At 25.5% G+C, this 14057-nt stretch overlaps 1 protein-coding gene across 2 annotated transcripts; it reads left to right on the top strand.

Moving 5' to 3' along the window:
* Positions 1-610: 610 nt before the first annotated feature.
* On the top strand, positions 611-2652 carry LOC115723005 (isocitrate dehydrogenase [NAD] catalytic subunit 5, mitochondrial). 2 transcript variants are annotated; one of them, XR_009684298.1, is made up of 4 exons: positions 671-941; positions 1092-1412; positions 1773-2049; positions 2198-2652. XR_009684298.1 is itself a non-coding variant. In XM_061103603.1 (3 exons), the coding sequence occupies exons 1-3, from the start codon at positions 759-761 to the stop codon at positions 1842-1844; spliced, it is 576 nt and encodes a 191-aa protein (XP_060959586.1). In that variant the 5' UTR covers positions 611-758; the 3' UTR covers positions 1845-2652. The 2 variants fall into 2 exon arrangements, 1 of the variants encoding a protein (XP_060959586.1); XM_061103603.1 differs by having other exon boundaries at positions 611-941; positions 1773-2652.
* The last annotated feature ends 11405 nt before the right edge of the window (positions 2653-14057 follow it).

The raw sequence follows: 14057 nt of genomic DNA, 5'->3' as shown, positions 1-14057 counted from the left end.
CAACAAAAGTATTTTCAAAATTTTAAAGTATAAAAATATCACACATTCACTATTAATCACATTGAAAAATAATAACAAACAAATACCTAACCGAAAAAAGGTCACACTATCACGTTTTCTAAAATTATTTTTTAGATAAACAAATAATATTATTTACTTATTCTTAAATTATTTTTATTAATTATATAATTTAATTACTACTTAGAGTTTTTTTTTTCATAAAGTGTTTTTTTCTGACCGACTTAATTTTTATTGAAAAAAATATTGTTATTATTTTTATCCATAAACGTAAAAATTACAGTTTGTAGAAAATAACAACTCCAAATTCAACTATATTTTAAGTTAAAATCGATGCATCCACATAGGGTTGAAAATATGAGTATCTGCTTCTTTAATTGAGACCTTCTATTAGTTTGATTCCACTAATTACATGGTACAATAGGAATTAGGTGGCGTTTGGTTGGGAGAAATGAAAATATTTATTCAATATAAAGTGTGCCCTTGTTTATGAGAAATTTATGGGTAATTTTTTATTTTTATTTAATTAAATAATAAAACAAATCTATCTATTCTATTTAAAGTGTGCCTATATAACTGAATTCTTGGTTTATGAAAAATTCATGAGTAATTTTTTGCGGGTTAAATCCCCAATTTATTTTTATTTCAGATGAACGAGATTTTGCTAAAGCTATAAACTTTCGGTGAACCTTAAATTTTGCATATATACTTCGTGGTTGGCTCGCGTAAATAACGCTTCAATGGCTTCCCACCTGCTGAGGCGCGTCCTCGGAACCCGCTCCAACCAGATCATCTCCTCGACCAGCCCGGCATCACCACTTGCGGCCGCGGCTAGGCTTTTATCGTCGGTTACAGCTCCGATCACGGTCACCCTTTTCCCCGGAGACGGTATTGGGCCCGAGATAGCGGAGTCCGTCAAACAGGTGTTTCATCAGAATTAACACTCTTATTATTATAATATTTTGTTTTCTTTTCTTCGCATTTTCGAATACAATTGAATTTATTAGGGTTTTGTCGGTGAAGATTTGTGGTTTTTATTAGAATCTTAGGTTTGTGATTTTATATTGATTTAGGTGTTTAGAAAAGCTGAAGTACCGATTGTATGGGAAGAACATTATGTTGGAACGGAAATTGATCCGAAAACACAGAGCTTTTTAACGTGGGAAAGTTTGGAATCAGTGTGTCGAAACAAGGTCGGGTTGAAAGGTCCAATGGCTACACCAATTGGGAAAGGCCATCGTTCTTTGAATCTTACTTTAAGGAAAGAGCTTAACTTGTTTGCCAATGTTAGACCTTGCTACAGTCTGCCTGGCTATAAGACTCGTTATGATGATGTTGATCTCATCACTATACGTGAAAACACTGAGGGAGAGTACAATGGACTTGAGCATCAAGTAAGTGTTCTTCTATATGTTTTGATCTTAATTATATATCTTGAACATTAAGGAGCCTATGGAAAGTTACATATGATAATTGAAATTGTGGTTATTAGTGGGAACTAACAAGTTAGCTATGTAATCGATGACTCTCAAGTATATATATACTCTCCTATTCGCAAAGGGACATGGAAATTGATACCGATAAGATATTCTCACAGAGTTATGAAATCCTCACACACAACCTCTTTATTGATGATAAAATAAAAGAATAATCTAGCTTTCGAGATGCACATTATTTCAATCTCAATGTGTTATGGTACCAATGACAACATCTCTCTTTTTTTTCTTTCTCATTTTTTTTTTTTTGGTTTGCAGGCGAAAACTCCCTGTTCAGCATCGTCTATCTCTATCACCATCAACGTCCCTGACCAAAGCCACGACGTTTAGTCTCTCACTACCGAAAGGAAATTTGTTGTCGAAATGGTCAATGCAGTGATTAGTGGAGTTCTTGATTCATTGATTAGTGGGTTGGAGCTTCACAATTCAAGGAGAAGGGGAGTTCTCCTATTTCATACTTACTATCGTTGAAGAGGCAAAAATCGTTGAAGGGGGACTTCTTGATTCATTGATTAGTGGGTCGACTGTTGCCTAGGTTTAATGAAACTTAGAGCCGCTATGGCGATTACGAAATGAGTTTTTTTTTCCTCTTTCAGACCCATGTTTGAGTAGGGTTGATGTTGTTTCCAAAATTTTATATTTATATGTAAAGATTTAAATTATAATTATTTGTATTGTTACAGGAAATTGATGAAGAGAATTGTTCTTTTCAATCAACCCTACTCATATGTAAAGATTTTGATTTCGTCTGAGCCCAAGGAGACGATTGATGGAGCGATTTTCGATTTGATTTCATCTCTTTCGAGCAAAGCGAACAATGGTGTGTATAAATTATTAGTCTAAGACATTAACTATGGTACTAATTAAGACATATACACTTTTTTCGTAGTATACACTTTGATTTCTTCAGATGTGAACCTGATTTACTTTAGGTTTAGCTTTGGAAATTACTTGGTCTTCTTCTTATTTGTATAAAGCATTTTAAAGTTACTTGTGTAATACATATCATTTTATGATCGTTGTGAATTATCCTTTAAACTCTATGTATAAGGTTTTTTAGTCTTCTGGTTACATTAAGATAGCATAAGAATGTAATTTATGATTCTTATTAATTCACAACTATTTTCTTCTGTTAGTACATAGTAGCATCATATTTGCTTTTTGTTATTGTCTCAGAACAATATACACACGTACGCAACTAGATTGCAGCCAATCCAAAATGGGATGGGAAAATATCTCTTGAAGCCTCTCATCAATCTCATAGCACTCCATGATAAACTCAACAAAATATATGTGTTTATGTATATTTGTTTTGAGCAAATCAGTAAACATATATTTTCAACAAATTAACCCGATAAACTCAAGATCCACACACACACATATGTATATATAGCTAAGTATTCAAATACAATTGTAAAATCTAAACTTAAAATAAAATCAAATGGACAATTCAGCTCAACTAAAGCTATATATATACTGATATGATTACATCAACCCAAATATTCTTACTTGCTATAACCGAATTATAAAAATTAAAAAGTATAATTTGAGATATATAGACTAAAATCATCCAAATAAACAAATAAATTAGTTACACATAGAATTATAAATGATACTTTTTTTAGAGTGTGTTTGAAACTTATGTGAAATTTTTTGAATTTCTTCACTACTATTTTTTATCTCTATTTTTTTTTTTTGTATAAATATATATGTATATAGAGAATTTATATTAAAAAAAATGAAAAATATACGTACATATATTTTATTGTTGTTAATTAAATTTAAAATATTATAGTAATAGAGAAAATTTAGAAATTAGATTTTTATTATGAATTTTTATTTATTTAAAATAATTAACTTTAATAAAAAAAAATTAGAAAAAATGAGAGATATACGTACAAGATTAGGTATATATATTTTGTTGGTTTTAATTAAATTCAAAATAGGATAGTAATAGAGAAAATTTGGGAATTAGATTTTTATCATGGATTTTTATTTATTTAAAATAATTATCTTTAATAAAAAAAATTTAGAAAATTAAAATGAGAGATATACGTACAAGATTACGTACCTATATTTTGTTGGTTTTAATTAAATTCAAAATAAGATAGTAATAGAGAAAATTTAGGTATTAGATTTTTATTATGGAATTTTATTTACTTAAATAATTAACTTTAATAAAAAAAAATAGAAAAAATGAGAGATATACGTACAAAAATATAAAAGGGAAATTATAGTAAATGACCCCAAATCATAGGAGTATGTTAGTTTATGTCATCTTTTCAAAAAAATATAGCAAATGGCCCTAAATCATAAGACTATGTTAGTAAATGTCCTTATTTCAATTTTTTTTTTTTTTAATTTTTTTAGAATTAGAAGCAAATTATTTAAACATTATGGTATATCTATATTAGTTTTGTTAAAATCTTTTTTATTTTAAAGTTATGTCAATTTTTTTAATTTTTTATGAGTTGTTTTGGGTTGTTGGTATATAGATTTTGTTGTACGGTATATTTCTATTTTGTTGTATGGTATATTATTATTCTTAGATGATATTTATTTTTTATTATGATATGTATAATAGTGGTATATAATTTTATTAGCATAATAAAAATATTTTAATGTATGTATATAATTTTATTGTCATGCTACATATATTTAATTATTATTTTTATATTTTTTTTGATTGTATGATTATTTATTTTAAATAATATTTAATTAGTTTTTATTTTATTATATACAATGGTCATGGTATATATATTTTAATTGTGGTATATAATTTAGTTAGTATAGTATACATACATATATGTATATGGAACACTTCTTAATGGGTAATACCCATTGATGGGAACTAAAAAAAATTAATAAGGTAATAATCCAATAATCTTTTTATGGAAAGTTTCTAAAAATTATTTTTTTTAAAAAAAAATTATATTTATTTTTTATAAAATTGGAAATAATAATTACAACTAATAATTTGAAAAAAAAATTATAAATTATTTTTAAAAATTAATTAAAATTACTACTTTATTATTTTATGAAATTATGAGTTTATTAATAATTTATTATTGTACAACTAAAAATCATTTACATGTATATTAATGTATTTTTTTTTATTAGAAGAATAGGAGCTTGATTGTGGAATCCAATTGTCTTAATATTATTTATATTCTTAAAAATAAAATGCTACAATACTTCTTAGTTCTTACTTAGGCTAAAATATTATACCATCCAATGATTTTTTTGATATTACCATGAATCATTCTCCTAGAATAACTAATGAAGTGTTGTTCATTATTTATATTTTTAGGATTGGAAGATGATAATCTTGTCTAGGGGTCAAATATAATTTTTGTCATGAAATTCTTGTGTTGGCAATTGCCATTATTCAATAATGTTTATGACACTTTTTTCTTCCTTCATTTTTTTTTTGTTAAAATTTTCTTCATTGGTTTTGTTCTTATAGATTTGGTAAGCTCAAGTATTTTTTTTAAAAAAATAAAAACATATAAATAATTGTTAATTATTATAAAATTAAAGATTTTAGGTTTAAAAAAAAATCTTATACATTTTATGTGCATTACAGTTTAAAGCTTAAAATTATTATTTTTTTATTTTCAGTAATACAATTTAGAATTCTAGTATGAAGAAAATTTTTAAAAAGATAAATATACACTTTTATCTTTTTAATCTTTAAAATGATTTTTATTAAAAAAATAGTTTGTTAATTTTTTTAGTTTGTTTTATTTTTTAAATAATAATTCCATTTATAAATTTTTTATTTCTATTAATAGTTTTATCTATTTTAGGAATATAGAGAATAACAAAATAGGAAATATTAATTTTTTAATATTTAATTAATGATTATAAATATCAACCATTAGATATTTGATCCAATGGTCAAGAATAAAATACCCATACATGGGTAATACCCATTAAGAGCATACCCATATATATATATATATGTATTAGTAATCTATATTATTATTATTATTATTATTATTATTATTTGTATATATGTTTTGGTGTATGGTATATGTATTTTTTGCTATACGGTATATAATTTTTTTAAATAATATTTAAGTTTTATTTTCTATTGTACTTTTGTTGACATGATATATAACTTTATTAGCATCCTATATATTTTTATTTTTATTTGTTGTTATTATTATATATATTTTTATTGTAAGGTATATATTTTATGTTATATGGTATATAAGTTTTATTGTATAGTATATTATTTTATTTTAGATAATGTATGTTTAGTTTTTATTTTAGTATACATAAAAGGTGATATATAATTTTTTTTAATATGATATATATAATTTTTTTAATAATATTACATTATTTTGTTTTATTTTTTATTGTAGGTATATACGTTTTATTGTATGGTATATGATTTTTGTTGTTTATAATATATTATTTATATTTAATATGATATTTAGTTTCTATTTTATTGTATATAAATTTTTTGGTATGTATTCATATTTTAATGGTGATATATATAATTTTGTTAGCATGATATATATATTTTTTGAGTATTAATTTAGTATTGTTATAATTTCTTTGTGGTATATAATTTTATTACTACGGTATATTAATTTTCTGTACTACGATATATCTAATACTACTGTATATATTTAAATGATCTAATATATTTATTTATTTTTGTTACAATATAATAATATGCAATACTAAAAAAATTATGTAACTTAATTTTGTTATTATATATAATGTTTTTTAAAAAATATGTGATAAATCTATTTTTATAATTTTTATTACCTAATTTATTAAATTTGGCCATTTTCTTATTTTTTTTAAAAAGTGGACATTTACTAACTTAGTTACTAAATTTAGGGTTATTTTGCATCTCAACCCAATATAAAATAGGATAGTAATAGAGAAAATTTAGGCTTTTAAATTATTGGTCACCAATAATTTTTCATAAACCAAGAATTCTGTTATATAGACACATTTTATATAGAATAGATATATTTATATTTATATATATAGATATAGATAGGGGTTGACTATTCAATGGTTACATTTTTATTGTAACCATATGGTTACATTTTTCTTTAACCTGTAATAGCAGGTTACTAATGGGTAGACTTTCCTTTTTTAGATTTAATTAATTATAATTAACAATTTTCTTAAAATAATTAATTAAATAGACATTCCTTTTTTAGAATTATTTAATTATAATTAACTATTTTCTTAAAATAATTAATTAAATATTTAACTAACAAGAACTCTTTTAGCAGTTAATATTTATATTTAAATCCTTACTTGAATTATTTTAATAATTAAGCCATTTAATTATAATATTTACAATAAAATTTATTTTTTTTACAAAAATTAAACTTATTTTGACACAAATAAAAATTCTCTTCTTATAATAAATTTTCAAATAATTAATTATTTTTAAATGATGTTTAATTATTTTGTTACAATTATATGAACTAAGTATGAGGCCTCAAGCTAATCAATCGATAACAAGTGCAGCCATTTTTTTTCTAAAAAATCCTTCAACTTATTTCATTTTTTACTTTTTAAATATTTAAATAAAAAAATTAAATAATTAAGTGTAATAATTTAAAATTAAGATTACAAGTATAATAAAATTTAAATTATGAAATTATATGTGTATAATTTTAAATTATAAAAAATTTTGCTATAAAATTTTAAATAATTTAAGTATAAAAAAATAAATTGCTAAAAGATCCCTTATATAGTAATAAATTGCAAAAAATTAATTAATAATTATAATTAATTTAATTTTAAAATATAATTAATCTTAATTAAAATTTTATAAGGAAATAAATGATTAGGTTACTTTCAGGTTACAAGTTATTTATTATTTATTTTTATTTAATTTCCAAATTAATTACAACCATTTAATAGTAATCCAATGGCTTAAAAAAATGTAACCATAATGGTTACAATAAAAATGTAACCATTTAAACCTCTTCCATATATATATATATAAATATATATAGTTTGAAGGTAAAATTAAAAGCCTCTCATTATAAATTGTGTACACATGCAAAAAAAAAAAAATCATTCATAAATATTGTGACCTTTCATTTTTTTTTTATGGTAAGTTTTATTTTGTGTGGTACATATATAGAGAGATATGTTACGTAAGGTTATAATTGAAATGAACTTATTGTATATATTTTAACTTTATATGTATATATTAAAAGTGAAGGAAGTAACACCCAGAAAGGAGTTCAGTTATATGTATATATGTAGGTATCACATTTATATTAATAACACTGAATTTATAGCTTCTAATCTTTATTAATCTTTTGAAATTGAAGGGAGTGCGAAAATTTATGGTTTAAATAATATCACATGAGAACAATATATAATATTGTATATATATATATATATAAATAATATCAGTTCAAATATCAAATATCAGTTTAAATGAGATTTGTTTTATTTTTATTTTATTATTTTATTATATATAAATAATATTTTATTATTTTATTAAATATAAATAAAAAGTCACCCATGAATTTCTCATAAATCAAGAATTCAGTTATATAGGCACACTTTATATAGAATAGATATATTTTAAGTTCTTTTTCATTTTCATCTCAATAATCAATTATTGTTTTATTTGTATAATAGGTGAACTAAATGTTGGCAGGTCTCAACTACTACTGACGAGCACATTTTTTTCTAGAGGTATTATTTTGTTTAGAGTCATTGCTGCACTAAAAGGCTATTTATGCTAACCCAAACACTGTTGTTTTTGCATAAGTGAAATGCATTCAAACTGGTGCTTACAATGAAAGGTAACATCACTTTGATCATGTAAAAATTATACTACTTTCTGATCTTATCATTTGGTTCAAACAGGAAAATGGATTATTTGAAATTTATCATTCAAAATTTTTCAAAAAGGAAAATATATTGGGCTCCTCCAGGAGAAATGTTTGGAACTTACTGCTTCAGAAAAGAATAATTTGATTACAAGCACAGTAGAAGGAACATGGTTGAGGCTGTTGTGGTTTTCAATATTGTTGAAAGTATTTATAAAAGTTGTTAAACAATTAAACTTATTGAAAATACTTTTCCCTTGACCTCATTTTATAGAGATGTTCAAAAAGCTTGTGTTTATGATGGTAAAATTTTGATTTTTAATTTATTTTTGGGGGTTTCGCAGGTATGGTTCTTCCTTTCTCAGCCATTCCTTATTCTGTAATTTCTATTTTGTTAATTCAAATATTTGATTGATTTGTTTGGTTAGAACTGTATTATTACATTATGGTTTGCTCTCTCTCTCTGTTTTCGTGCTAGATTTCTATTGGATTTTATGCCCTAAATAAAACTCTTTACAATCTGATTAGTAATCAATATAAGAAATTTGAAGTGATTTATGTTAATTTGCATGAATTTTCATGCTAATGGTTTAATATGTTTATTACATTTACACACAAAATCAGTTAAATCCAGATCATATGTTTATTCACAATTACAGTATCGTCAACACAGTGGAATGTGATTGTGATCATATGAATCAAAAGACTAAGTCCCTGTTTCATCAGTGTTTTCGATTTACACTAATGTGATAATCAGCGATGATGTGTACTTACACTTGGAGTAAGTGTTATGCTCTTTCCAGGACATTATTAAAGTATACTAATTTCGAATGTATGGAGTATACATTGGACTGGACCGATATTGCAACTTAGTTAAGATATTATAAACTTACCGTTATATCTTTCCAAGTCAATATCAGTAGTTGATCTTAAGATTAAAAGAATCTAAATCCTGATATGCTTAGGCTCAACTCAGGAGTACTATTCATGTTCTTTTTTTATTAGTTAAGCCTACTTTTGGGTCAGGGTGATACGTATATTTTGGGAACATGATAGTATGATTGAGTGGGAGTGTTGAACATAAATATGGAATCTATAGCTTCTACTGGTGTATAGAAGTCAAGTGATGATTCCCTTCGAGCTTAGCAAATAAAAGTAAATGGATGAGCTCTTGTTTAAGTGACTAATACTTAGATCACTAAACATCATTTACAGGTAGCTAAGTGTTTTAAGGGGCAAAATACATTGAGGGGTGAGAACGGTAAAATTATCCCATCTCGATGTAAATCATCTATATAGAAGATCTTTGATCACAATAAGATTATAACAATGGTTAAATGAGATAGCATATCTATATCGTGGAACATATAATATGCTCTATATAAGTCTGAGAGTGCAATTCTAAGTTCTAAGAGTGGATTCAACGAAGAATTAATAAGTAGGAATTTACTTAGTAAATTTGGTTCACTTATTGGAAGCTCAGCATATAGATCCATGGTCCCCATTCTAGTTGAGAACATACTGCTTGTAAGAGTCAATAGTTGATTTGTGATTAATCAATTATAATTCTAAAGTTAGACTGTGTCTAATTTGTGAATTTTCACTAAGTAAGGGCGAAATTGTAAAGAAAAGAGATTCTAGGTTTATTTATTTATTAATAGACTTTATATTTCTAGTTAATAATTAAATTAAATGACAATATTATTTAATAATCTATTTTAGTTATTAAATAATTAGTTTTGGCATTTAAATAGTTAGAATTGGAAAATTGGCGTTTTTGAGAAAATAGAAATAAAATTTGTGAAAACTGCAAAACCAAGTGGGGCCCATTACACACACCATGGCCAGCCACTTTATGTGGATTTTCAAATTGATATTTTCATTATTTTAATGCCAAATAATTCCTAACCTAAACCTAGTAATTGCCTATAAATAGAAAATGATGGCTCAGTCAAAATACATGCTTTCACAACATCTTCTGACAGAAAATTCTCTCTTCAGAAAACTGAGCCTTCCCTTTTATCTCTATTGGCCGAAATCATCTCTCTCTCTTTTCTTCTTCTAAATTTTGAACCTTAGTGATAGAGTAAGTACCCACACACAGCAAGTGGTAACTCAATCATAGATTGGAAGACTGTGAAGGATCACACACAAAGAGAAAGACATTCGGGCTCAGATCTTGATAATACTCTGCGACAGAAAGGATACAAGGGTTAGAGATCTGAGTGGAAGGAGACATTAATTCCGCTGCAACCAATGTAAGATTTTCTTAACTTTATATGTGTTTATTTTATCGTTTTAGAAAGTTCATATTTAGGGTGTTAAACAACATACTTGTGAGTAGATCTAAGATCCTGGTAAAATAATTCCCAACAATTTCATGGTTGAACCCCGTTCAGATTTCCTGATAAACATTCCAGATCTAATTATATTTGGTTAGTGATGATACAAATCAATACAATCACTTATGTCTCTGTACCATGTGAATATTTGGTCTAATTAAACCCCTTATTATGTATTATTTTTTAGGTAACCACATGATGAATTAGGCTTTGTTAGGTTACTTTTATTAGTCTTGCGTTATTAAATTGATTAGTCTTTCTGTGGATTCAGGTACAAAGCATGGGTACCCACATCAATTATTAGTTTATTTTGGATTAACTTAAGAACATAATTAAATCATTAAGCTTTTTTAAACACTAATATATTGCATTCGGTATTCACTTTTAATTGACAACATTATAAACTATAACATTTAGATACACATAATAATTATATCACCTAATAACTAATAATATTTTTTCTTTAATTTTTAATTGTATCACTTTTAAATAACATAGAAAAAAATTAGCATAAAATTTAGTATACGTGCCTCGCACGTAGTTTTTTGCTAGTAGAAATATGAATGCTAATGAAAATTAGAATAGAAATGGAATAAAATTTAAAATACATAAAAAAATTGATAAAAACAATTATTAAATTTTTTTCAAATCTTGCATTAGAATGGTCTTTCCTTCCATTTTAAAATAGAATAGTCATTCTATCATAATGGTATTCCAATAGTTTTAAATGCAACCAAACAAAGAAATAGAATAAAAATTATTTCTTTTCCATTCCATTCCATTTCATTACCTCCAACCAAACGTCACATAAGGGCTCGTTTGGAACGTCGTATTAGGTCGTATTGTATTATATTATATTGAATTAGATTATATATGATATTTTTATATAATACTATGTTAAACTTTAATTTATCCTAAAATATTATATACTTAGGTGTCCATAAAAATTAATACCACATATAATTTTACATAAAAATATTGCATAAAATACAATTCAATATAATACTATACAATAAAATACAATATAATACGACGTACCAAACGAACCCTAAAAATTGTAATTAATATTTAATTATCACTGCGAAAGAAAAAATAAAAAAATTAGCATTTATTTGTCAGCTTCCTTCTCCAGAATTTCCATCCATAAAGATTACCTCTTTAAATTCCTCATCTTCGTTTTGGCTTAATAGAAATGCAAAATGAAATTATTTCAGATATCTTGTGAAAAAAGTGAAGTAAAAAAAATGTAGTGCAATAGTATCATTCTCACAACCACATACACAACAATTACTATGAGGTGATATACGACTAAATATCTAAAGAGTTTTGTTAAATGACAAAATGAACCTTGTATTTTTTAAAATGATACAAATAAGATCCTTAATTAATTTTTTTATCAAAATAAAATTTATTTATAATCCGATCTAAAAGTGCTATGACAAAACTGTTTACATTTTCTATATTTGTCCGTAATAGGAATTGTCTTATATTAAAAAAAAAGTTGCCAAAAATTAAACTCAGTGTCCTATTTTTGTCATTTTGGAAAATACAGGGTCCATTTTGTCATTTAACAAAACAAAAAGTCCAATCAGTAACTTTTACAAAACACAAGGTCCAAAATAGTATTTATCCATATCTAAATAGTACCGAAAATAAATTTCAAATATGACTGTTTTTTTAATATATAATAAATAATTATTTAAAATTTATTTTCTACACAATAAATTATTTAATTTTTTAAAAAAATTTACAAATAAACTTAAATAATAACAAACACAATGAAGAAAAATTCGACTAAAAATACTATAAACTATTCAAAATATTTTAAACATTTACAAGTAATTTTAAATAAGAATTTTTACGCAAAATGACTATTTTGACCAATTTTTAACATTTATATTATCCTTTCTAATTTTTAACATTTTTACTTTTTAAAATTTTCTTTAATACTTTTTTAAAGTTTTATAATTACATATTTACCTTTTGTTCTTCTTCCTCATATCTAACCTCATTCAGATCTGGGTTCAACAAGTCATCTCTTACTCTCTCATCAAGCTTATCGAGCTTTCACACTCGTCTTCGCACAATCACCATATGTAGCTTCTCATCATCACGCAAAGCCTCTTCTCAAGCCACCATTGTCGTTCAATTGATGTTTGTAAGGTCTTCTTCTTCTTCTTCTTCTTCTTCTTCTTCTTCTTCTTGGGCTTCGACGGGGATAGATCGACTTGGGCTCGCGATTGGGATGGATCATTTTGGGCTCGCAACGACTTGGGTTAAACTTCACGATGAAGGGTCTGGACGAGAAGGAAGGATGCTCAGGTGGTGAGGTCTGGGCCGTAAGATGGTGGCGATGTATGGGACGGAGGAGAATGGTGGTGGACGACTACTTAGATTTAGGGCAGTGAGAGAGAACGAGAAAAAGAGAAATTTTTTGGGAAATTATTTTTTTCTTTTTTTATTGTTCTTTAATTTTATGATTTATTTCTTATTTTAGATTAACACGAAATATATATGAATCGGACTAGGATTGACTAATTATACATATCATTCTGAATAAAGTGACACATACATTATTATTTCTTATTCGGATTGAGATTTATTGACACGAAATATATATGAGTCGAGTTAAGATTGACTAATTATACATATCAATATCAATATCAATATGCATAACACAAACACGAATATCACACGACAACACGAATTGCCTCCTAAATTAGAGGACTCTCCAAGGTTAAGACCAAAGAAAACAAACTTGAAAAGATCCCATTGGCAGGTAATTTAACATCATGAGTCCATTTTAATTCCACAAAAAAGCTAAAACTTCTGCTGGAAACTAAAAGCATACTTGTAACACAAAAAAACCATCCCTCATAAAAAATCCCTAATCAAAAACATATAATTTTAAATTTTAGTATTTTATAGTCTCTAAGTCCATGGGTGAGAATCTAAAATTTCATTCATTTTGATAAATAGATAAAATTGTTAATTGAGTAATTATAGAGCGGTTTAGATAAGGCTGCCTTAATTGGCTTATCTAAAGAGAAAAGAAAAAGTCCAAATTCAACCATATTTCAAGGAGTTGAAATTGTTTCATCCACTCCTTCCCTCATCTGCTCAATTGTTATCACTCTTGAAGACATTCTATTAGTTTAATTCTGCTCAATATGTTTTCATATTCATTTATGATTCATAAAGAACATCCCTATAAAAGATACGTCTTCATTTTGGCTTAAGAGAATCACAAGTTAACAAAACACTAATAACATGTACATTTATTAGCAACCATTTTAGTTCTGATACTGATACTGATTAAGGGTCAGGGTCAGTTATATAAAAACAAAACCCCTTCAGCTGGAGTAAAT

This window comes from Cannabis sativa, chromosome 9 (assembly GCF_029168945.1).
Source record: "Cannabis sativa cultivar Pink pepper isolate KNU-18-1 chromosome 9, ASM2916894v1, whole genome shotgun sequence".
In the NCBI taxonomy this organism is placed as follows: domain Eukaryota; kingdom Viridiplantae; phylum Streptophyta; class Magnoliopsida; order Rosales; family Cannabaceae; genus Cannabis; species Cannabis sativa.
This window is presented reverse-complemented; position numbering and strand designations above follow the sequence as displayed.

Coding starts and splice junctions, on each gene's coding strand:
- LOC115723005 (XM_061103603.1), top strand. CDS start 759: ATGGCTTCCCACCTGCTGAGGCGCGTCCTCGGAACCCGCTCCAACCAG. Junction 942..1,091: donor TAGCGGAGTCCGTCAAACAG/GTGTTTCATCAG, acceptor ATATTGATTTAG/GTGTTTAGAAAAGCTGAAGT. Junction 1,413..1,772: donor ACAATGGACTTGAGCATCAA/GTAAGTGTTCTT, acceptor TTTGGTTTGCAG/GCGAAAACTCCCTGTTCAGC.